At 41.4% G+C, this 22832-nt stretch overlaps 1 protein-coding gene across 1 annotated transcript; it reads right to left on the bottom strand.

The window, feature by feature from the left end:
- Positions 1 to 2224: 2224 nt before the first annotated feature.
- LOC132649945 (cancer/testis antigen 55-like) lies at positions 2225 to 21370 on the bottom strand. The gene is made up of 6 exons (XM_060374715.1): positions 21264 to 21370; positions 20177 to 20583; positions 16797 to 16981; positions 4006 to 4060; positions 3034 to 3146; positions 2225 to 2371 (listed from the first exon to the last, which is right to left on the bottom strand). The coding sequence occupies exons 1-6, from the start codon at positions 21368 to 21370 to the stop codon at positions 2225 to 2227; spliced, it is 1014 nt and encodes a 337-aa protein (XP_060230698.1).
- Positions 21371 to 22832: the final 1462 nt, after the last annotated feature.

The following is a 22832-nucleotide window of genomic DNA, read 5'->3' as shown; positions in this document are numbered from 1 at the left end:
AGTGGGAAGCCAAGGACAGTGAAGGAAGTGGAGGAAGTTGGGGAAAATTGCATATCTCCATCAGGATGGATAGTGATGCTCACAGAGAAAGAAGGGGATTGGAAACAATACAGATCCAGAAGGGGAAGTGAAGGAATCTGGGATGGGGGTAAGGGGCAGAAGAGGAAAGAGTGGGATGCAATGGGACAGAGGGGGCTGAGTCTGGGGGATGGTGTATGAATCCTGAGGAGACGAATAGTTAGAGGTTAGAGAGATGAATGTGGACTCTAGGAACGATGGGGGGAGGGCAGCAGAGGGTCCTTAATATCTGAGGGGGTCTGACAGTCAGAAGAAAGCTGCAGATGGAGAATTTTAGCAACTAAAACAGCTGGATAATCTTTTGAAGCACAAATCTTAAGTGGGTGTGTTTGAACAGGTGTCAACCACTGATCAATAGAAGGGACCTGGTCAGGGTGACTGGGTGGGTTCAGTGAACTTGAGACAAACTGCCTTTGCTCAGAAACCTGCTAATGGCCATTCCAATTCATAGGAAGACCTGTCAATCTCATTGTAAGTGCACAGCTTTCTTTTGGACAGGGCAAATCTTCCTTACACCACAGCATACATTGAAGGAGTAAGGGTTTAGAGGTGATGGTCCTCATGTTAGGAGAAAACTTATGTGATTTAAATGAGTAAAAGATTAATGTGAACAGCCTAGGAACACTAACATTGAAGAGAAGATTACTGTACTGAAGAAAACAGCAGCCATATCATACCTCTCCAACCATGTAAGACCTGCCACAGCTTCCTGAGGGTTGGAGCAAATGAGAATCCCAGGTGCATGCCCACTTCAATGACTGGAAATTTCCTATCTGAAATTTTTGTTGTTGTTTTGATTTTGGTTTTGTAGAAAAAAAAGAAAAAGAAAAAAAATTAAAAGCAAACAAAACAGCAAAAATGAATCGCAGAGGGTTCCACCTAGTGGCCAAATCTGGAGAAACTGTCGGGTTCTCAGATGAGGGCTTGCATAGAGCACTCAGCTTGCCTTTCCTAGGTACCAATAACAGAAAAGGGTCTGTGTCCAGGTGAAAATACAGAAACACCAGCAGAAAAATCAAGAAACCTTATTAACTCCTTAAGCTAAACTTGCATTCAGTGCTTGCATTCAATCACCAACACACAGATGGACAGCCATTCACTCAAGCAAAAACAAAACCAGTTGGATTTTTTTTTGGGGGGGGAGTGGTCAGCAATGGATTTGAGGTGGCCTAGTAAAATGTGTTGTCTTGCAAAACTTCCAGACGCTACATAGCAAATATTTTAAATTTACATTTCTTCACAGTTATTTCAACTTAATGTTTAACCTTCCACAAACATCAAACTTTTTACTGGAGGCCAGGCTTGTAGACAATACCGGGGAGGGAGAGGGTGAAGACAAAAACCCCTTCCCAGTGATATTCAAGCTCTCAAATGCCACTGATCCAAGGATGCACTTATATTTCATGAAAGAGAGAGGAGAAATTGAATGGAGTGTATATATGAGATACTCTGATGTCCTTTACCACGGGAAAACCAATATGGACTTCAAGCTTTGATGTTTCCACCGGATTCATGTGTGCAAAAAGCTGCTCCTATCCCTTGAATTTAGACACAGAGCATATTTTAGCACATACTAACATTCTTATTTCAGTGAACAAATGAATTTCTAACAGAATGCTGAGAAACTAAATCCCTACTATTGAAACTATAGCAAAGCAATACTACTGTTCCAGGACTTTGTCTACAAGAGTCTTTAAATATCTGCCCCTGATATTTACCAAAAACTATTCTAACTGCTGGGTGATTTAAAAAACACTCAACACATTTATCTATATAGAAGTGAAATGCTAGGTTCCATGGCAGAGAATATATTCTTGCATATGGACAATAGTGAATTTGTCTTGAGCACAGATTGGTTTCTTATACATTAAAGAACCAATGGGGCATGTTTTTGAAATCACTGACATCTTCCAGCAGAAAACCTATGCTATGAAAAAATCCAAAAAAAAAAAAAGAAAAAAAAAACCAACAAAAAAACATACCAAGAATACTCAAAAGAAAGAAAGTCTTGAATTCTTTACTTCGCTCAGACATATTAGTTTATTTAACCCAGTATTAACAACCAGTAGTAGCACTGGAAAGGATTGAAAAGAATGGGTGAATGCAACATGTCCACTGGAATCATAGCCACCACCCTCCAAGAATACTATAGTTGAATGCTGTCTACTGCAACCATGTTAACAATGTCATGTAACCCAGGTGTGTAACCAGGGAGAATATGGAGATAATCCAGAGTAAAAAACATACAAGGTTCCATCACTTCATTTCTTCCTTCGAGTCTGGTAATACAGGCCTATAATAAAAAAATGATGGCACTGAGTATGGAGAAGGATAAACCTCCACAGATGGCCCTCCACAGCCCCTCAGCTCCAAACAGCAGGTCTCTCACCCTATCCCGGCTCTGATCCTTGACAGACAGGAAATGCCTGGGTACTGAGTCAAGACATCTGAGTCACCATCCCCCACACTCTAATTAAACCAGGGATATGAATTAAATTAAAAAAACAATCTAATTAAACCCAGGAGTCCTGGGTGTCTGCCCTTGATGCTGCCCAATGTGTGCTCACACTCTACTTCCCTGGTTTTACATCTCATCTCAGGCTGTACTGACGAAGGTCTTGATTGTCTTCATCAGCAGGCTGAACACCTCAAACCCCCTGCACTCAGGGTTTCCCCACTATTGCCTCATAGCCAAGACACTCTTCTAACTGTTGTCCACAGAACAGCCTAACTTCAAGTAAAGCTCACAGCTTAGGAATTGAGTATGTGTATGTTCTACATAACTTTCTGCTTATTCCCTTTTCAGTCAGTGAACAAGTATATATATATATATATATATATAAAGTACATGCACTTTGGCAGGGGATATACTGCCACACATACCAAAGAAAACCCTGGGTGAGAAAGGAATCAGGAAGGAAGGATAGGCAGCCACCTACCTATGAAGTAACTTACCCTTTGCATATTCTGAGAGCTAAGTGGTCTCACAGAGTCAATGTTGATATATGAAGTTCCTGGGATCATGGAATAGGCCACCAGCACCAAATCTCCTTTGAAAGGCCTGAATGCTGAAACAGACAACAAAGTCAGAAGTATGTGAATTGCACTAGGATCACATCCCATTTCCTAAGACCCTTTGTCACTGTAATCAGCTGACCAATATTTCCTTCATTTAGAGTAACTTTTCCAAAGGCACTCCTCATATAGCTTACTTATGGAGGGAAAGCTGAGGCCATTTTAATGATGAGTTTCTACAATGATTTGTCAGGCATAAATAATGGCATGAGTGTGCCTGAGAATGGAAGTTATGGCTAGGAGCCCTGGATTTACTCAAGTGGTCACACTGATATCTCTTTTGAGGATGGTAGGTAGGTACATAATGCAATCACATGATTGAACCTTGGTACCTGGTCTAGGGACAAAATATTAGAACCTATCTGTTGGGTATTCTGAAAAGATGACACAAAGAGAAAGAGACCTGTCTGCACCTTTGTTTTGAAGTGATGGAAGTATTTTCAAGGTAAATCTCTTATGCATGCGTGATGCTCTCACTGATTTGATTTTGAATGCATTCTGATGCAATGGCAAAAAGACTATGATCTCAGCACTCAGAAGAGCAAGCGAAGGGTTTCCTAATTGCATGAACAATTTTCACATATGCTGTTTGTTTCAGGTAACTTTGAGGAGGCCTATGTCACAGACCAAAATAAAAAAATAGCCAAATAAATAGAGTAGTGAAAACCACATGGACACATGATGACATTCACAGGGGACAGTTTCTCTAGGTGATGTTTAAAGTATTGCCCTTTTCCCATTAATTGTGCCTTACTTTCAATTTCAAAGACACTTTCCACACTCTCAAGAGCTTCTAACCCAAGCCCAATACCTATATGCCTTGCCCAATGTTGTTAAAGCTATAAAGCCTACCTCCAGAAAACAGGTGTATAGGAAAAGAAAAATCCTTGCTAACATAGATGTTGTCCTGCATTGCGTGAATGACACATTTTTTTAATTATTAATTACACTTTATTGATTTTGTATCCCCCCATAAGCCTCTCCCTCCTCCCCTCCTGATCCCACCCCCCCCTCCTCTCTCTGCATGCATGTCACTCCCCAAGTTCACTGATAGGGGAGGTCCTCCTCTCCTTTCTGATCTTAGTCTATCAGTTCTCGTCAAAAGTGGCTGCATTGTCCTCTTCTATGGCCTGGTAAGGCTGCTCCCCCATCAGGGGGATGTGATCAAAGAGCAGGCCAATCAGATTATGTCAGAGGCAGTCCCTCTTCACATTACTAGGTAACCCACCTGGACACCGACCTGCCATGGGCTACGTCTGCACAGGGGTTCCAGGTCATCTCCATGAATAGTCCTTGGTTGGAGTATGAGTCTCTGGGAAGTCCCCTGTGTTCAAATTTTCTTGTTCTGTTGCTCTCCTTGTGGAGACCCCGTCTTCTCCAGCTCCCACTATTTCCCACTTCCTACACAAAATTCCATTCACTCTGCCCGAGAGTTGGCCATCAGGGTCAACATCTGCTTTGATAGTCTGCAGGGCAGAGGCTTTCAGAGGCCCTCTGTAGCAGGTTTCTAGGTTGTTTCCTATTTTCTTCTTCCTCTGATGTCCATCCTCCCCGCCCCTCAAGATGGGGATTGAGAACTCTAGCCAGGGTCCTCTCTCCTGCTCAGCCTCTCTAGATGCATAGATTCCGGTGGGTCCGTCATACGTTGCCTGTCTATATGAGTGAGCATATACCTATACTGTGTGTATCTTTTTGCTTCTGGGACAACTCACTCAGGATGATCCTTTCCAGGTCCCACCATTTACCTGCAAATCTCATGATTTCCTTGTTTTACATTGCTGAGTAGTATTCCATTGTATAGATGTACCACAATTTCTGCATCCATTCTTCAGTTGAGGGGCATCTGGGTTGTTTCCAACTTCTGGCTATTACAAATAAAGCTGCTACAAACATGGTTGAGCAAATGTCCTTTTTGTGTACTTGAGCCTCTTTTGAATATATGCCTAGGAGTGGTATGGCTGGATCTTAAGGAAGCGCTATTCCTAGTTGTCCGAGAAAGCGCCAGATTGCTTTCCAGAGTGGTTGTACAAGTTTACATTCCCACCAGCAGTGGAGAAGGGTTCCCCTTTCTCCACAACCTCTCCAGCATGTGTTGTCACTTGAGTTTTTGATCTTGGCCATTCTCATGGGTGTAACGTGAAATCTCAGGGTTGTTTTGATTTGCATTTCCCTAATGGCTAATGAGGTTGAGCATTTCTTTAAGTGCTTCTTTGCCATTCGGTATACAAAATTTCTTGCTGAGTTTTGATGGATCCTAAGAGTCAATTGGATTGTTCATAATTTTCACCTACTAGAGAAGGAGAGAGTAGCTGCAGGTACTTACACACTTACCAGGGAGTCGCCATCTAAACAACATGATTTAGTGGGTTGACCTTTTGCAATTTTGAGGATACTTGCAGGACATAGTCTTGTGTCAAAGACAATGGACTTTATTATTCATACCAAACAGGCCTCCTGCTGCAGAAATCCTTTGAACAACTCTTCTCAAACCACAATGGAATACTAATAAACATTTTCCATTAAAGATGTGCTATGGACCTGAGATGATGGCATAAATTCTGTGTTCTTGCTCCATGGACTACTAATTGCCTTGCAAATGTGAACTTCACACCTTTGTTTAACTCACTCACAAACTTACCTTCTGACCTTAGGAATACAGTTCTCTTGCTTTCTGGAAACTCAAAATTCAACAGTGTAAAGTACAATTAAGTATATACTTCTGAACAAGTTGTAATAAAGGTTGTAACTCAAATTAGAGAACCGTTTTGCACATTTATTTGGAAAAAAACATGCTAGAATGATATGGGATGGGGTAATTTGAGGAAATGGGCTTTGAGGTACATGGGAAGGAAGAGAAATGGGTTACCTTGGAGACAGGAGTGGAGCAGAAAACTGTCAACAAAGAAAAGAATGAGCAGCGTAGTTTTGGAGAAGGGAGGAAATCATGCTAAACCCTATATGGGCTGGTATAGGAGCTTGCAATGCACTGGAAGAAGTAACCCACAAGAGGTTGCAAAGACAAGACATGCAAGGCTCTCACCATTTACTTAAAGTCTGGAAGGATATTATTATCCTGGCTTATCAAAGATAATGACCCTTATTGGAGGTAGTTTTCTTTTGAACTTTCCTTCATTAAACAATCGATGCACTTTCTTTATATGGAAATAGAATAGCCGCATGAACACAAAGCAAAAAACCATCTCCTGCAAACCATACTGCACAATTCCATTATCCAGAAACAGTGACTGGCTGCCTCTTTGAAAAGCAAAAGTGAAAAATGTGCATGTTATTGAAATATCTCAGGAAAATGCACAAAAGAGCAGCAAAAAGGGCCATTTGTACTCACCATTAGGACATGCAGAACAATTTGTGAGCTGTGTAACTCATCACCTTATTCATCTGATACTTAGTTTGGATGCACTCATTATGTGTAGAGGGAGAAGAGTGGTGATAGTTATTGTTCTAAGATCCCTGATGGACGCTGGAGACACTGATAACAAAGGCTGATGCATATCTTTCCAAATCTAAATAGTTGCCATTTCCACCTCTCACGCAGTGTATGACTTGATAGTTATCAGTACAGATGGGATGGTCCTTCTCCCAGGATTGCTTGCACTGAGGAGACAAGAGCTCGGCTCCTGTCTGACTGTTCACCACGACTTATGTCAGCATGCTGGGGAATGAGCATTTCAAACTCTGACCCTTCTGCATCCTGAGTTTACACTAACCCACAGGCATACAGGACTCTAAATCATTAATGAATTTTCCTGGCAAATTTCCATTTTCCCAGTTGTCATTTTTCTCACCACAGAAATACCAGTAAAATTAAAGCAAAGAGTGCAGATACAGTCTAAAACCAAGAAAGGCTCGAGGATTCGTTCGTCCCCACAACCAAATGGAGTAAAATGGATTGTCCAAATCATGGTGCATCCTTCTGTTAGCACCCATAGGTCAAATTCAAGCTAACTGTTTCCATGATGAGTATAACTCTCTGAAAGAAATAAGAGACAGGGGGGAGCCAAGATGGCGGCGCCAGGAAAACAGCGCGTCTGAGCAGCAGGACAGCACTTTCCATGCAGAGACCAGGAGACTGAACTCAGGGCCCTGAAACTACATCGATCGGCGGGGGAAACAGTCGGGTCCACTCACAGCTACCCAGCCAGAACCCGGAAGAAATCCCGGGTAACGCAGGCTTTGGGTCTCCGGGCTGGAGCCGCAAGCGGGCGGGTCCCAGCCACTTTCCCAGGCTGATCCGTGGGCACAAGGGTACCTGAGACTGGGACCCCGCGGAGAAGCAGGGTTGCGGGTCTGATCGCAGGTCACCCAGTCTCTCCCCGGAAAGTCTCTGCCGCCATCACAGCAGAGCTCCTGCCGCACACAGAGAGCTTTGCGCTCAGCTCAGCAGTACAGACAAGCTGTGCACCCCAGTACAACAGGGACTGGGAACCCCTGTCTGGAGAGGACCCCACAGAGAAGGAAGAAACCATGCTGCTGGGCCACCTAGGGAAAGTCTAGCAGACTGCAGATTGCAAACAGACAGAACTGAGTGCCCCAAGACACCAGAGCAGTACTCACCCTCCACAGATTACCGCAGCTGATCACTAAATTTACAGCAAGAAACCCAGAAGGAGGGCAGCTTCCCCCAGGACTTCTCCCGGTGAGAGGAGAGCCCTCTTGACTAAACAGGACCACAGTTACCACCCAGGTCTCTAGGCCTGAGGTAAGCTGTAGCAACTCCTGAAAAACACCAGACATCCTGGGACTATACCCAAAAAGCTGGGAAGGCTTCCTTCAGGAAAAAACATCTTCCTGCCAAAGGGATTCTCTCCACTACAAGAGTCCAGGAACAACCAGAAACTAAATTCAAACAACTAAGATAGCCCAATGGGTAGAGGACAGCATAAAAGTTCAACCAACAAAAGCCAGAGCATTATGGCATCTCCAGAACCCAGTTATCAAGGGGCAAATAGCCCTAGACACCCCAGCATAAATGAAATTCAAGGAGACGACCTAACATCTATGCTCAAGAAGATGATAACAGAGGAAACAAATAAAATACGAAAAGAAATATAAGCTGAAGCCAAAAAGTATGAGGCCTTTAGAGAGGAAATGCTTAAATCACTGAATGAAATAAAAGAAACAGTGGATTGTTCAAACAAACAGCTGAAGGAATTGACGGAAAAACATGAAAATACAGTCAGACAGGGGAAGGAAACCAACAAAATAGCTCAAGACCTGAAGATAGAATTGGAAAAATTAAAAAAAAAAACACAAATGGAAGAAATTGTGGAGAGAAAGAACTTAGGGAAAAAAGCAGGAACTACAGAGGTTAGCATAACCAATAGGCTACAAGAAATGGAAGAAAGAATCTCAGGTGTGGAAGATACAATGGAAGAAATAGATGTATCTGTCAAAGAAAATGATAAATCTAAAAAATTCCTGACACAGACCGTCCAAGAAATTCAAGACAACATAAAAAGACAAAACCTAAGAATAATAGGAATAGAGGAAAAAGAAGATTCCCTGCACCAAGGCCCAGAAAATATTTTCAACAAAATCATTGAAGAAAATTTCCCCAACTTAAAGGAGAGGCCAATAAGAATACAAGAGGCCTATAGAACAACCAATAAATTAGACCAGAAAAGAAAATCCTCCCGCCACATAATAATCAAAACTGTAAGTATACAGAACAAAGAAAAAATACTAAAAGCTGCAAGAGAAAAAGGCCAAGTAACATAATGGCAAACCCATTAGAATCACACCTGACTTTTCAACAGAGACTATGAAAGCCAGAAGGGCCTGGACAGATATCATGCAGACCCTAAGAGAACACAGATGTCAGCCCAGGCTACTATACCCTGCAAAACTCTCAGTACTCATAGATGGAGAAAACAAGATATTCAATGACAAAAACAAATTTCAACAATACCTACAAACAAATCCAGCATTACAGAAGACACTGGAAGGGAAAATACAACCCAAGAAAGCTAGCTACATTCAAGAAAACACAGAAAATAAATAACCTCACTTCAGTAAAACAAAAAACAACCAAGCACACAACGGTATGACCACAGCCAATATCAAAGTCAAAGGATTTAACAGCCACTGGTCATTACTCTCTCTCAATATCAATGGACTTAATTCTCCAATAAAAAGACACAGACTAACAGAATGGATACGTAAACAAAACCCAGCAATCTGTTGTATACAAGAAACACACCTAAGTCACAAAGATAGACATTACCTGAGGGTAAAGGGATGGAAGATGGCTTTTCAAGCAAATGGACCCAAGAAGCAAGCAGGAGTAGCCATTCGAATATCTGATAAAATAGTCTTTCAACCAAAATTAATTAAAAGAGATGGGGAAGGACACTTCATACTCATCAAGGGAAAATTCCACCAAGAAGACATCACAATCCTGAACATCTATGCCCCAAATACAAGGGCACCCACATTTGTGAAAGAAATATTGATAAAACTTAAACCACATATAGATCCCCACACACTAATAGTGGGAGACTTCAACACCCCACTCTCAACAAAGGACAGGTCAACAAAACAGAAATTAAACAAAGAAACAATATCTCTAACAGAGGTCATGAATCAAATGGACCTAACAGACATTTACAGAACCTTACACCCAAACACAAAAGAAATTACCTTCTTCTCAGCACCTCATGGAACCTTCTCCAAAATAGACCACATAGTTGGTCACAAAGCAAGCCTCAACAAATACAGGAAGATTGAAATAATCCCTTGTATCCTGTCGGATCACCATGGAATAAGGCTGGACCTCAGTAACAACAGAAATAGCAAAAAGCCTACACATACATGGAAACTGAACAACTTGCTACTAAAAGACAGCTGGGTCAGGGAAGAAATAAAGAAAGAAATTAAAATCTTCCTAGAACTCAATGAAAATGAAGTCACAACATACCCAAACTTGTGGGACACAATGAAAGCAGTGCTAAGAGGAAAGTTCATAGCAATAAGTGCCTTCAAGAAGAAATTTGAGACAGTGCATTCAAGCAACTTAATGGCTCACTTAAAAACCCTAGAAAAAGAAGAAGCAGACACACCAAGAAGGAGCAGACAGCTGGAAATAATCAAACTCAGGGATGAAATCAATCAATTAGAAACAAATAAAACAATTCAAAGAATCAATGAAAACAAGAGCTGGTTCTTTGAGAAAATCAACAATATAGACAAACCCTTAGCCAAGCTAACTAAAAGGCAGCGAGACACCATCCAAATCAACAAAATCAGAAATGAAAAGGGGGACATAACTACCGACACTGAGGAAATCCAAGCAATCATTAGGACTTACTTCAAAAGTTTATACAGAACAAAATTTGAAAATTTAAATGAAATGGACAATTTTCTTGATCGATTCCACTTACCAAAGTTAAATAATCAGGACCAGGTAAATCAATTAAATAGTCCTATATCCCCCAAGGAAATAGAAGCAGTCATCGAAAGTCTCCCATCCAAAAAAAGCCCAGGACCTGATGGTTTCAGCGCAGAATTCTACCAGACATTCAAAGAAGAGCTAACACCAATTCTCCTCCAGCTATTCCACAAAATAGAAACAGAAGGAACATTACCAAACTCATTCTATGAAGCCACAGTCACCTTGGTACCTAAATCTCACAAAGACTCAACAAAGAAAGAGAATTTCAGGCCAATCTCCCTTATGAACATTGATGCAAAAATACTCAACAAAATACTCGCAAACCGAACACAAGAACACATCAAAGATATCATCCACCATGACCAAGCAGGCTTCATCCCAGGTATGCAGGGATGGTTCAGTATATGGAAATCCATCAATGTGATCCACCATATTAACAAATTGAAAGAAAAAAAACCACATGATAATCTCCCTAGATGCTGAAAAAGCCTTTGACAAAATCCAACATCCATTCATGTTTAAAGTATTGGAGAGATCAGGGATACAAGGCACATATCTAAACATAGTAAAGGCGATATACAGCAAACCTATAGCCAACATCAAACTGAACGGAGAGAAACTTAAAGCAATCCCACTGAAATCAGGGACAAGACAAGGTTGCCCACTCTCTCCATATCTCTTCAACATAGTTCTGGAAGTCCTTTCTAGAGCAATAAGACAGTTGACGGAGATCAAGGGGATACAAATTGGAAAGGAAGAAGTCAAATTATCACTATTTGCAGATGATATGATAGTATATGTGAGTGACCCCAAAAACTCTACCAGGGATCTTCTACAGCTGATAAACACCTTCAGCAAAGTGGCCGGATACAAAATTAACTCAAAAAATCAGTAGCCCTCCTGTATACAAAAGACAAAAGGGCTGAGAAAGAAATTAGGGAAACAACACCCTTCACAATAGCCACAAATGACATAAGGTACCTCGGAGTAACCCTAACCAAGGAAGTCAAAGACTTGTATGAAAAAAATTTCAAATCTCTGAAGAAAGAACTAGAAGAAGATATGAGAAGATGGAAAGATCTCCCATGCTCATGGCTTGGTAGGATTAACATAGTAAAAATGGCCATCTTACCAAAAGCAATCTACAGATTCAATGCAATGCCCATCAAATTACCAACACAATTCTTTACAGACCTGGAAAGAAAAATTCTCAACTTCATATGGAATAACAAGAAACCCAGAATTGCTAAAACAATCCTCTACAATAAAAGACCTTCTGGAGGTATCTCCATCCCTGATCTTAAGTTGTACTATAGAGCAACAGTTTTAAAAACTGCATGGTACTGGCATAGAAACAGAATGGTTGATCAATGGAACCGAACAGAGGACCCAGAAATAAACCCACACACTTATGGACACCTGATATTTGACAAAGACACCAAAACCATACAATGGAAAAAAGACAGCATCTTCAACAAATGGTGCTGGTCCAACTGGATGTCTACATGTAGAAAAATGAAAATAGATCCATACTTATCACCCTGCACAAAACTGAAGTCCAAGTGGATCAAAGACCTCAACATAAAACCAGACACATTAAATCGGCTTGAAATAAAAGTGGGGAATACCCTAGAACTCATTGGTACAGGGGAAAACTTCCTGAACGGAACTCCAACAGCACAGGCTCTAAGAGCAACAATCAATAAATGAACCTCATGAAACTGAAAAGCTTCTGCAAAGCAAAGGGCACTGTCATCAAAACAAAGCGACCTCCTACAGATTGGGAAAGAATCTTCACCAACCCTTTATCTGACAAAGGACTCATATCAAGTATATATAAAGAACTAAAGAAGCTGAAAAGCAGCAAACCAAGTAACCCACTTAAAAAATGGGGAACAGAGCTAAACGGAGAATTCTCTGTAGAGGAATACTGAATGGCAGAGAAGCACTTAAAGAAATGCTCAACCTCACTAGCCATTAAGGAAATGCAAATCAAGACAACCCTGAGATTTCACCTTATACCCATGAGAATGGCCAAGATCAAAAACTCAAGTGACAACACATGCTGGAGAGGTTGTGGAGAAAGAGGAACCCTTATCCACTGCTGGTGGGAATGTAAACTGGTACAACCACTCTGGAAATCAATCTGGCGTTTTCTCAGAGAACTAGGAATAGTGCTTCCTCAAGATCCAGCCATACCACTCCTAGGCATATATCCAAAAGAGGCTCAAGCACACAAAAAGAAAATTTGCTCAACCATGTTTGTAGCAGCTTTATTTGTAATATCCAGAAGCTGGAAACAACCCAGATGCCCCTCAACTGAAGAATGGATGCAGAAAATGTGGTACATCTACACAATGGAATATTACTCAGCAATGAAAAATAAGGAAATCATGAAATTTGCAGGTAAATGGTGGGATCTGGAAAGGATCATCCTGAGTGAGTTGTCCCAGAAGCAAAAAGACACACATGGTATATACTCACTCACATAGACATACAACATAGGACAAACCCACTAAAACCTGTGCATCTAAAGAAACTAAGCAAGAGAGAGGACCCTAACTAAAATGTCCAATACCCATCCGGAAAGGCAAAGAGGATGGAGATCAGAAGAAGAAGAAAAACAGGAAACAACCTAGGAACCTACCACAGAGGGCCTCTGAAAGCCTCTGCTCTACAGACTATCAAAGCAGATGCTAAGCCTGATGGGCAACTATTGGGCAGAGTGAATGAAATTTTATGTAAGAACTGGGAAATAGTAAGAGCTGGAGAGGACAGGGTCTCCACAAGGAGAAAAACAGAACAAGAAAATTTGAACACAGGGAACTTCCCAGAGACTCATACTCCAACCAAGGACTATTCATAGAGATAACCCAGAACCCCTGCACAGATGTAGCCCAGGGCAGTTCAGAGTCCAATTGGGTTACATAGTAATGTGAAGAGGGACTACCTCTGACATGAACTGACTGGCCTGCTCTTTATTCACCTCTTCCTGAGGGGGAGCAGCCTTACCAGGCCATAGTAGAGGACAATGCAGCCACTTTTGATGTGAACTGATAGACTAAGACCAGAAAGGAGAGGAGAACCTCCCCTACCAGTGGACTTGGGGAGTGGCATGCATGCAGAGGGAGGAGGGAGGGTGGGATTGGGAGGGGAGGGAGGGGCTTATGGGGGGATACAGAATGAATAAAGTGTAATTGATGAAAAATTAAAAAAAAGGGAAAAAATAATTTAAGAACCTTAAATAACCTTCAAAAGTGGAGGAAAAGATGGAGTTAGTCAATTTACATGCAGCACGTCTCGCCCCTGGGGGCAATGGTCTCCTGAACCTACTCAGACCTCGGACACCACCACTGCTAGTTCTAGAACTCTCACAGGATGTTCCAACCAGGGGTTAAGGCTTCTCATAATATTTCCTATAAGCCCACACCTGTTTGTCTATATCCCCATTTTTATTCATTATTAGCCAGATAGAGCCAAGTAATTGTGGTAATGATACTTGCTTTTTTGCCCAATGCTGGAATGCTAGTAAATTTACTAGCTGGTTAATCGCATGCCTCGCTTGGTGCCTGTGCCCGTTGATGCCCTCACGCTATGACTCTCTTCAGACAGAAAAGGGATCCTGGAATTACAGCTGCCATTTTTACTGCCATCTCATTGGCGGCTGTTGGAGCTACCACCAGGGCATTAGCCATGAGTCATACTGGGCAGACTGCTCAGACCCTGAATAATCTTTTAGCCAATGTAGCTCATGCCTTAGATGTACGAAAAGGAATTAATGCTCAACTAAAAGGAGGTTTGATGGTGTTCAATCAGAGGATTGACCTCGTACAGGAGCAAATTGATACCCTATGGCAAATCGCTCAACTTGGCTGTCAATGAAAGTATGATGGACTTTTGAGTCACTAGCATACAACATGAGAATTTTCCCTGTGTTGCAAATCTGTCTAAACAATTGTCCAGCTATATTTTAGGTAATTGGACTGGAGAATTCGATACTACAATGGAGCAGCTGAGAGTGGCCATTGCCATGGTAAATTCTACCAGAGTGGACGCAGGACTAGCCACAGGATTATCATCATGGATTGCTGCAGCCATGAATCATCTGAAGGAATGGGCGGGCATGGGAGCGTTAGCAGGCCTTCTGGTGTTGGTCACCTTGGTTTGCCTGTGGTATATATGCAAGATTAGAGTCTCACAACAGAGTAATGCAGCCATGACCATTCAGGCCTTTACAGCCATTGAAGCAGGACAGTCTCCCCAAGCATGGTTGGCTACCATAAAAAGCCAAAATGTTATGCTCAGGATGCGAGGCTAAGCACTGCACTCAGGGTCAGCCGCTTTGGACCCAGAGAAGAGCATGTCTGATTGCATGCGGGTTGATGCCCCAGGTCCCACCTCTGAGAAAAAGGTATCAGACAGGTCTGATGCTCTTTGGGTGGATGACACCTAAATGAACATCAGTACAAAGTCCCAATTTATTTCTAATATCAGAGATCAGACCTCTACTCTTGCCTGATGCGTCCAAAACAAAAAGGGGGAACTGTAGAGAGCTGCGTAATGCCACGCCTGAAAGATGGAGCTGGTTTCTGCCTTCCACCTTCCCGATGGTGAGTGCTCTCTGTCAGAAACAACTCCACATTTGGCTAAGGCTGAGGATCTGGCTTGCTTCCATGTATGTGGACCTATCTGCATTGCCCACATGGCATGCTGTGGTTGGCTACCCAGAGGCTATTTAAAGTGGGCTGGCTTTACCCAGGGTCAGATGATTGTTCAAGGTTCCTGAATAAACTGCATTGAAAAAAAAAAAAGAAAAAGAAAATGGATGGGGGAGGGGGCTATAGATGGGATACAAAGTGAATAAATTGTAATAAACAAAAAATTAATTTAAAAAAAGAAATAAACTATCTTGTAAGGAAAAAAAAAAAAAAAGAAATAGGAGACAGTATTTGAGGCCTGTAATTCCAGCACTTACGAGTCAGAGATTGCACGTTTGAGGTTAGCCCAGGGGTCATTGTTAATTTGAGGCCATGTGATGTATAGAGTATGTCTCTGTTACATAAAACTAATATCTAAATGAGAAAATTTACCTGAGATTGTTTATTTAAAACATGGCCTTATACTCTAGCCCTGGATGACATGAACTTATTATGTGAACCATTCTGGCTTTGAACCCACAGAGATTCTATATGCCCTTGCCTCCCAATGGTATAATTAAAGGCATATTCCACAATGCCATTCATGAGTTGACTACAACTTAACAATTCTTGCTATAACCAAGAGATAGATGCTTACAGGATAAGAAAATTGTACATAAAAAGAAGAAAAAGACGATATTGGTTAAATAATAGGTTACATACACTCTTTTCTTAATAAAGAACTTTTTTCCTAACAAAGACCTATGCTGTGTCATACTAATGAAAAGTGAGAATTTGCTTTTCTTTTATGTTTGTGTGTTTTTTTGTTTTTTAAAAAATATTTTAAAATTTATTACAATTTATTCACTTTGCATTCCCAACTGTAGCCCAGTCCCTCATCCCCTCCCTATCCCACAATTCCTCCCACTTTTCCTCCCAAGACTTTTCCCTACTCCACCATTAGGGGAAGTCTTCCTCCATTTCACCAACTGACCCTAGCCTATCAGGTCTGTCTGTTTTTCTTACACTTCAAGTTTTTAGGAAGTTCTGAAAAAATGAAAACAAAAAAACATGACTCTGATTTTCAGTTCTCAATTTGCAGGTAAATTTCCATTACTAATAACAATAATGATAAATAGACCTTGATCAGTACTGATAAAAAGGCTTTTCTGTAGCCTATGCCTGAGGCTATACATTAGTTCACTATAGACAAACTGATTATGTTTCTAGAACTATTACATAATCTATAGCATAACTTTGTTGCACAGTAAATACACCTTGAATATTGTATAAAAAACAGTATAAAATATATTATGTTTATCATTCTAATTGTTTGTATTAATAAAGGAGATATAGACTTTTCCTATCAGTGGAAGTTGCTTATTATATGAGTTCACATAATTGTCATCATTCAACATGTTTAAATACTAAAGACAACTGAAACAAATCTTTAGGAAAAGAAAAATAGAAACATGATACTGCAACCACATATCAGAACAAGCCGATTAAACTCACCCTACATTAGAGTTGGTCTTATCCTGGAAAGAAATCAAAATACCACTAGGTTAAGAGACTCTGGGAAAACTCAGTGTTACCTTGAGGGCATTCAGGACCTGAGTTGTTTCATCTTCTTCCACAAGAATGATGACATTTACTCCGATTCTCACAGGCATATTATCACAGACTACTTCAGTGTGGAAGAATATAGATTTGGTAATCCATCCATAATTGGCACACAAGTTGGTCATGAATCCTTGGATAGACATCAGCGCTGAGTTACCTATTGAACAGGTAACAAAGGTTATACTGGTTCATGTCAAATGCAAGCAACCAGTATTCAGAAGCTCTACTCTGACCATCTGTACTGTCTGTTTTTATGTCAACTTGGCACACACTAGAGTCATTAGAGTGGAAGGAACCTCAGTTGAGAAAATGCCCCCACAAGATCAGGTTGTAGGCAACCCTGTAAGGCATTTTCTTAATCAGTGCTTGATGGGAGGGTGGTCTTGGGTTCTATAAGAAAGCAGCCTGAGCCAGTCATAAGGACTAAGCCAGAAAGTTGCACCCCTCCATGGTCCCTGCATCAGCTCCTGCCTCCAGGTTCCTACCCTGCTTGAATCCCTGTCCTCACTTCCTTCAATGATGAACACTGTTGTGGAAACGCCCTCCTTCAAAAGTTGTTTTGATCAAAGTGTTGCATCATAGTAAAGTAACACTACAGACTGCCCCGGTAGATATGAACACATATCATCCCCTCTCTGACCATAAGACAATAACCATTTCCCTCCTCTGGGGAATGCTCAGGAGCATCTTTCAAGGGCAAGATGCAAAGTCATGTTGACAACACGATTCACACTTGTGTCTCCTGTGAGTGGGTCCAAACACCATCCTGCATTAGCCCACCAAAGCAGCTTCGGCCACATTTTAGTACTGGCCTAATTCTTGTGAACTCAGGGAGATTCTTAGCTCAACAGCCACTTGGGATGGAGGCAGAATCCTCCCCATGGTTCCTGCCCACTGCACCTCATCTCATGTTGGAGGAGAACCTTTCTAGGGAGTCTTTTTGAGTGGTAGACATGGGCTAACAACCAGAGGATTACATTGAGGCTGTTCATGTGGTGTTTCCTCAGACTTCGTACTCCACTGAAAGAAGGCACATATCCTCTGTAGAAGATTCAGCATAATGGTATCACCATCAGCCAGGACAATGCCCAAGACTTACAGATTAATCACCACATCTCCTTTGTGTGTCTCTCGCACTGTGGGCCAGATCCTCAGCCTCCATGGGATGTTAGTGAGTGTCTAAAGGGAGGCCCTCAGGAGAGCTAGGGATCTTGTACTTCCCAGGCTGCTGTCAGCTTTCCTTAAAGCTTCCCAGCCAGGGAGAGCCCACCCTTATCCCCTACCCAGCCAATGAGAGTCAATGTTCTTGCTTATGTCACAGCTCTAGCCAATAAAAGGCACTGGACTGAGCCATTTGGCCCCTCCCTCCCATTGTGAGTTTACCAGTAGGAAGGTCTCAGGAAAAGCTGCTTGTAGGTGCCCTTTGGTACTAAGTTTGGATATAAGGCCTTAATCCTACATTTTATCAGAGGATCAGGAGTTTGTCTTAGGAGGTATGGCAGAAACACGAGTCCCTAAAAGTCCACTAAAAAGCATGCTTGATGATGGAAATAAGCACTATCTACATAGTGGCAGTTTGAATCAGGGATAAAATGTGTTTGGGTGAGCTGGGCGCAGTGGCACACACCTGTAATCCCAGCACTGAAGTAGCCAGAGGCAGGCAGATCTCTCTGAGTTGGAAGCAAGCATGGTCTATAAAGCAAGTCCACGACAGCCATGGCTTCACTGAGAAACCTTGTCTCAAAACAAACAAAAAAACAAAATAACAACAAAACCAACCAAACAACCAACCAAAAGAAAAACAACAAAAATGATACACTGCAGGCCTTGGTGGTGCACACCTGTAATCCCAGCACTAAGCAGAGGCAGGCAGAATGCTGTGAGTTTGAGGCCATCCTGGTGTACAGACTGAGTCCAGGACAGACATGGCTACAGAGAAAAAAACTTGTGTTGAAAAAGAAACAAACACGTCCTCTTCTGTGGCCTAGCAAGGCTGTTCCTCCCTGGAGGGGTGGGGGGTTAAGAAGCCAGTCATTGAGTTCATGTCAGAAATAGTTACTGTTCCCTTTACTAGGGAAAACCACTTGGATTCTAAGCTACCATGGGCTACATCTGAGCAGGGGTTCTATGTTATATCCTTACATGGTCCTTGGTTGGAGAAACAGTCTCATAGCGGACTCTCGTGCCCTGATATATTTTGTCCTTGTGGAGCTCCTGTCCTCTCCTGCACTCTGCCAAAGGTTTGGTTATGAGTCTCAGTATCTGCTTTGATACAGTGTTAGGTAGAGTTTTTCAGAGGCTCTCTGTGGTAGGTTCCTGTCCTGTTACCTGTTTTCTCCTACTTCCCATGTCCTAGGGTCAGATAGAAAGGGAGGAGGACCTCCCATAGCAGTGGACTTGGAAAGGGGCAGGGAGGAGTTGAGGGAGGAAGGGTGGTGTTGGAAAGGAATGAGAGAGGGGGCTATGGCTGAGATTCAAATAAATAACCTGTGATTAATATAAAAAATTAAAATCAATTAAAAAAGAAACAAACAAAAATAACAACAACAACAAAAATCCAAAATGCTTGTGTTGGTCTTTCGCAATATAAAAGTTTGAGGATAGAATTCCTATGTTTTTTTTGTTTTGTTTTTGTGTGTGTGTGTGTGTGTGTTTTGCTTTTTTTATTCAAATTCTGTAGTTTGGAAACTAAAACAAAACACAAATATCACCACCAAAAGATGTCAGGGAGATGGAAGCAGTGCTTCTGTGTCCAGGATGGGAACAGTGAGGTAGACTACAGTCACAGAAGAGACCAACCCCTCTGGTCAAAGCACCAGTGAAGGAAGCAGAGTAAGACCAGAGAAGGGCTACAGTGTCCTCCTCCTTCAATGGGGACAGCCATCCAGAATTGGAGGAGACCATGGTCTCCTTAAATTATCATCCAAATGACAAAACCCATGTGTATGGGGTGATCCATTGTTCAGAACTAGCCTGGACCCTCTCTTTCCAACTCTGTATGAACCAGCATTAGATGTCAGTCGAGGTTACAGGAGTGACACTATGAACAAGAAAGGAGGGACCCACATCACAGCTCAAGGTTTCCAGTCCTGCTAGGTATCTGGTGTAGCAGGCAGGATTGTCAGGCTGTTGGTTGAGACAGGAACAGGAAAGTAAGGGCTGTGATGGGTCCCTCCTCCCCAACCCTCACTTCAGGTCCCCCAGGACTTCCTCTTGTGCATTGTTCCTTCTGTGAACAGACCATGTCATTGCCACTGCATGACAGAGCCTCAGTCTCTTCTCCTCAACCAGCATTCACAGAGTCCCCTTCCTCCTCCTCTTGTTATCCAGTCTCTGCCCCTTCACAGCACACCACCTCTTGCAATTCTGCCTGGATCCTGCGTTGGTTCAATAGGGTCCAGAGCCTTCCCTCTGTTGTCCCAGGAGCCTCCCTGAGCCCCAAGCACGGGAAGATATGAAGCCAAGCATTGTACCAGGCAGGCAACATATTTAAGATGGTAGCCATCTGCAACATGAAAAGACCACAGATGTCCACATAGCTGGGCACACCCCATGGCCTCAGCAGGTTCAAGGGCCACACATTCACATGATGATATATCTGAGCACTGCTGTAGGACAGTGGCTTCAACACACACAAACCCCTGCTGGGAATAAGTACCACAAGCTCGGTCCAGAAGCACATTCTTGTAGATCTTGAACCCAGGTTCTCTGGAATAGCAAATAGAAGTGCAAAGGATGGTATTTGGTCTACAGACTTTCCTTCAAAATATTTAACAGACAAGTTAATCAATATTATAGTGCACTATGTATGACTCAGTAGTGTCCTAAAATAATGAGGTACTTTTTTTTTTACATGGTAGAAATATTATCAAGCAATTCCAAAATAAATGTATTGTAGGGCTATGAATTAACTGAAAGATAGGACTGGTATATTTTCCAGTGCATGTTTGTTTTTGTTTGTTTATTTTTCTCATTTTCAATATACTATCCACACTCAACAGATCTTTTAAAGACCATTTAAAAATTGATTTGGATTTTTGTTTTCATCTTTAGTATTTCTGTTTTGCATGCTGTTTTGACACATTTTTCTTTTTAACTAAGGTGGGGTGCCAATTCTGGTGTGGTCCTCTTTGTTTCATTCATCAAAATTTCATGGGTCCATTCCTTTCCTAAGCCTGAAAATTTGAAGAAGTGGACTTCAGAGTGAAATTTGTTAATACTAGATTTGTGGTGGCCTGGCTTTGAAAGTTCCTTCAAATATACAGGTTATGCATGGACTGGAAATGTCAAGGGCTGAAGGAATGAGATATAAATAAAAAAGCAGCTTTTATTGCTTTGCAACAGTTCTCCAAGTGGAGAACTGGGGTGATGAAAATGACTAGCACTCTCCACTGGCCTAGTATGGTATGAAGATGAAAACTGGACTTCCACCTAGATACCACATCTGTGTTCTACTGGACAGGTGCTCTTTGCCATAGCTTCCAGAGGCACTAGTAGACTCTACCAATAGGCTTCTGTGCCACAGTGGTGGTGGTGTTCTATCCATGACCTTGTAATTAGAACAGGTCTCAGAAATTCCATTTCCTGGATGTGTGTACTTCTATGCACAGTGTGAGTGACAGCAATTCATTCCATCAGTCTTCTGAAGTAAAATTAAATATAAATGCCAAGGTTATGTACATCTAAGCAGTCTCAGTTAAGGTGTGGTTCTACTACTATTGACCTACCGTTGACATGGGCTTCAGTCTCACCATTCAGAATTGTCAGACAAGTTGTTAGAGCTGAACTTTCTCCTTCTGATGGAGGCCTTTCATTTCTCCCAGAAAAATATAACTGGGGGAAATTTCCACTCTTGTGCCATCCATTATTTCAATATTCTCATAGTCAGATTGAGAGACACAAGTATATCTTTATGCTATCTTCAATTCTGTCAGCTGTATTATAGATTTGGCATAGAAAAACAGGAAAAATAGTCACTGGAACAGAGGATGTGACATAAACTCAAGAACATAAGGAAAATAACCTTGACAGATGCCTATGTATTTCACACTGGTGTCCAACTGTTATAGTGTATATAAAAGCATATGCAATGATTATATGTCAAATATTCCTTAACAAAAATTAAACATATGAAATATTGGCATGTGTCACAGCTGTTACAAGGAGAAAATAAAGTATTCATTGAAGAATGATGGGATATAAGTTTCCATATAAAGGTTAAAAGTGTTTGGATAATTATCTGGTAAAAGAAAAAAAATTATGTCAAGATGAATGAAGACATATAAACAAACCTTTATATTTTAATTATATAAAGCAAACCATTATAGTTTTAATTATATTTTATGTGTATGGGTGTTTTGCATGTTCCTTTTATGTGTACTATATGTGCGCCTCGTGTCTGATGAAGTGAGAAGAGGGCATCAGATCTCTGTAGGCCCTATAGTGTAGTGGAATATTTTTTGATTCATAGTAATTATAATTTTCTCTAAAACACATAGAGGTGAATACTCACCCAAGCACATAGAACTACAAATTGACTGATGATGTAGCTCAGTGTTAGGGTACAGTGTGAAAGCTAGGAGTTTGATCTCCAAGTCTCATTGGTAAGGAAGAAGTCAAAGTATCAATATTCGCAGATGATATAATAGTATACGTAAGTCACCCCAAAAATTATACCAAGAAACTCCTACAGCTGATAAACACCTTCAGCAATGTGGCTGGATACAAAAGTTACTCAAAATAATGTGTAGCCCTCTTGTATGCAAAAAATAAATGGGCTGAGAAAGAAATTAGTGAAGCTACACCCTTCACAATAGTCACAAAAGACATAAAGTATCTTGGTGTAACTCTAACCAAATAAGCCAAAAACTTGTATGAAAAACAATTCAAGTCTCTGAAGAAAGAAATACAAGAAGATATTAGAAGATGGAAATATATCTCATGCTCATGGCTCAGCAGGAATATCATAGCAAAAATGGCCATCTTACCAAAAGCAATCTACATATTCA

The sequence above is a fragment of the Meriones unguiculatus genome, chromosome X, assembly GCF_030254825.1.
Source record: "Meriones unguiculatus strain TT.TT164.6M chromosome X, Bangor_MerUng_6.1, whole genome shotgun sequence".
Lineage (NCBI taxonomy): Eukaryota > Metazoa > Chordata > Mammalia > Rodentia > Muridae > Meriones > Meriones unguiculatus.
Note: the sequence above shows the minus strand (reverse complement) of the source record. Positions and strands in the feature narration are given on the sequence as shown.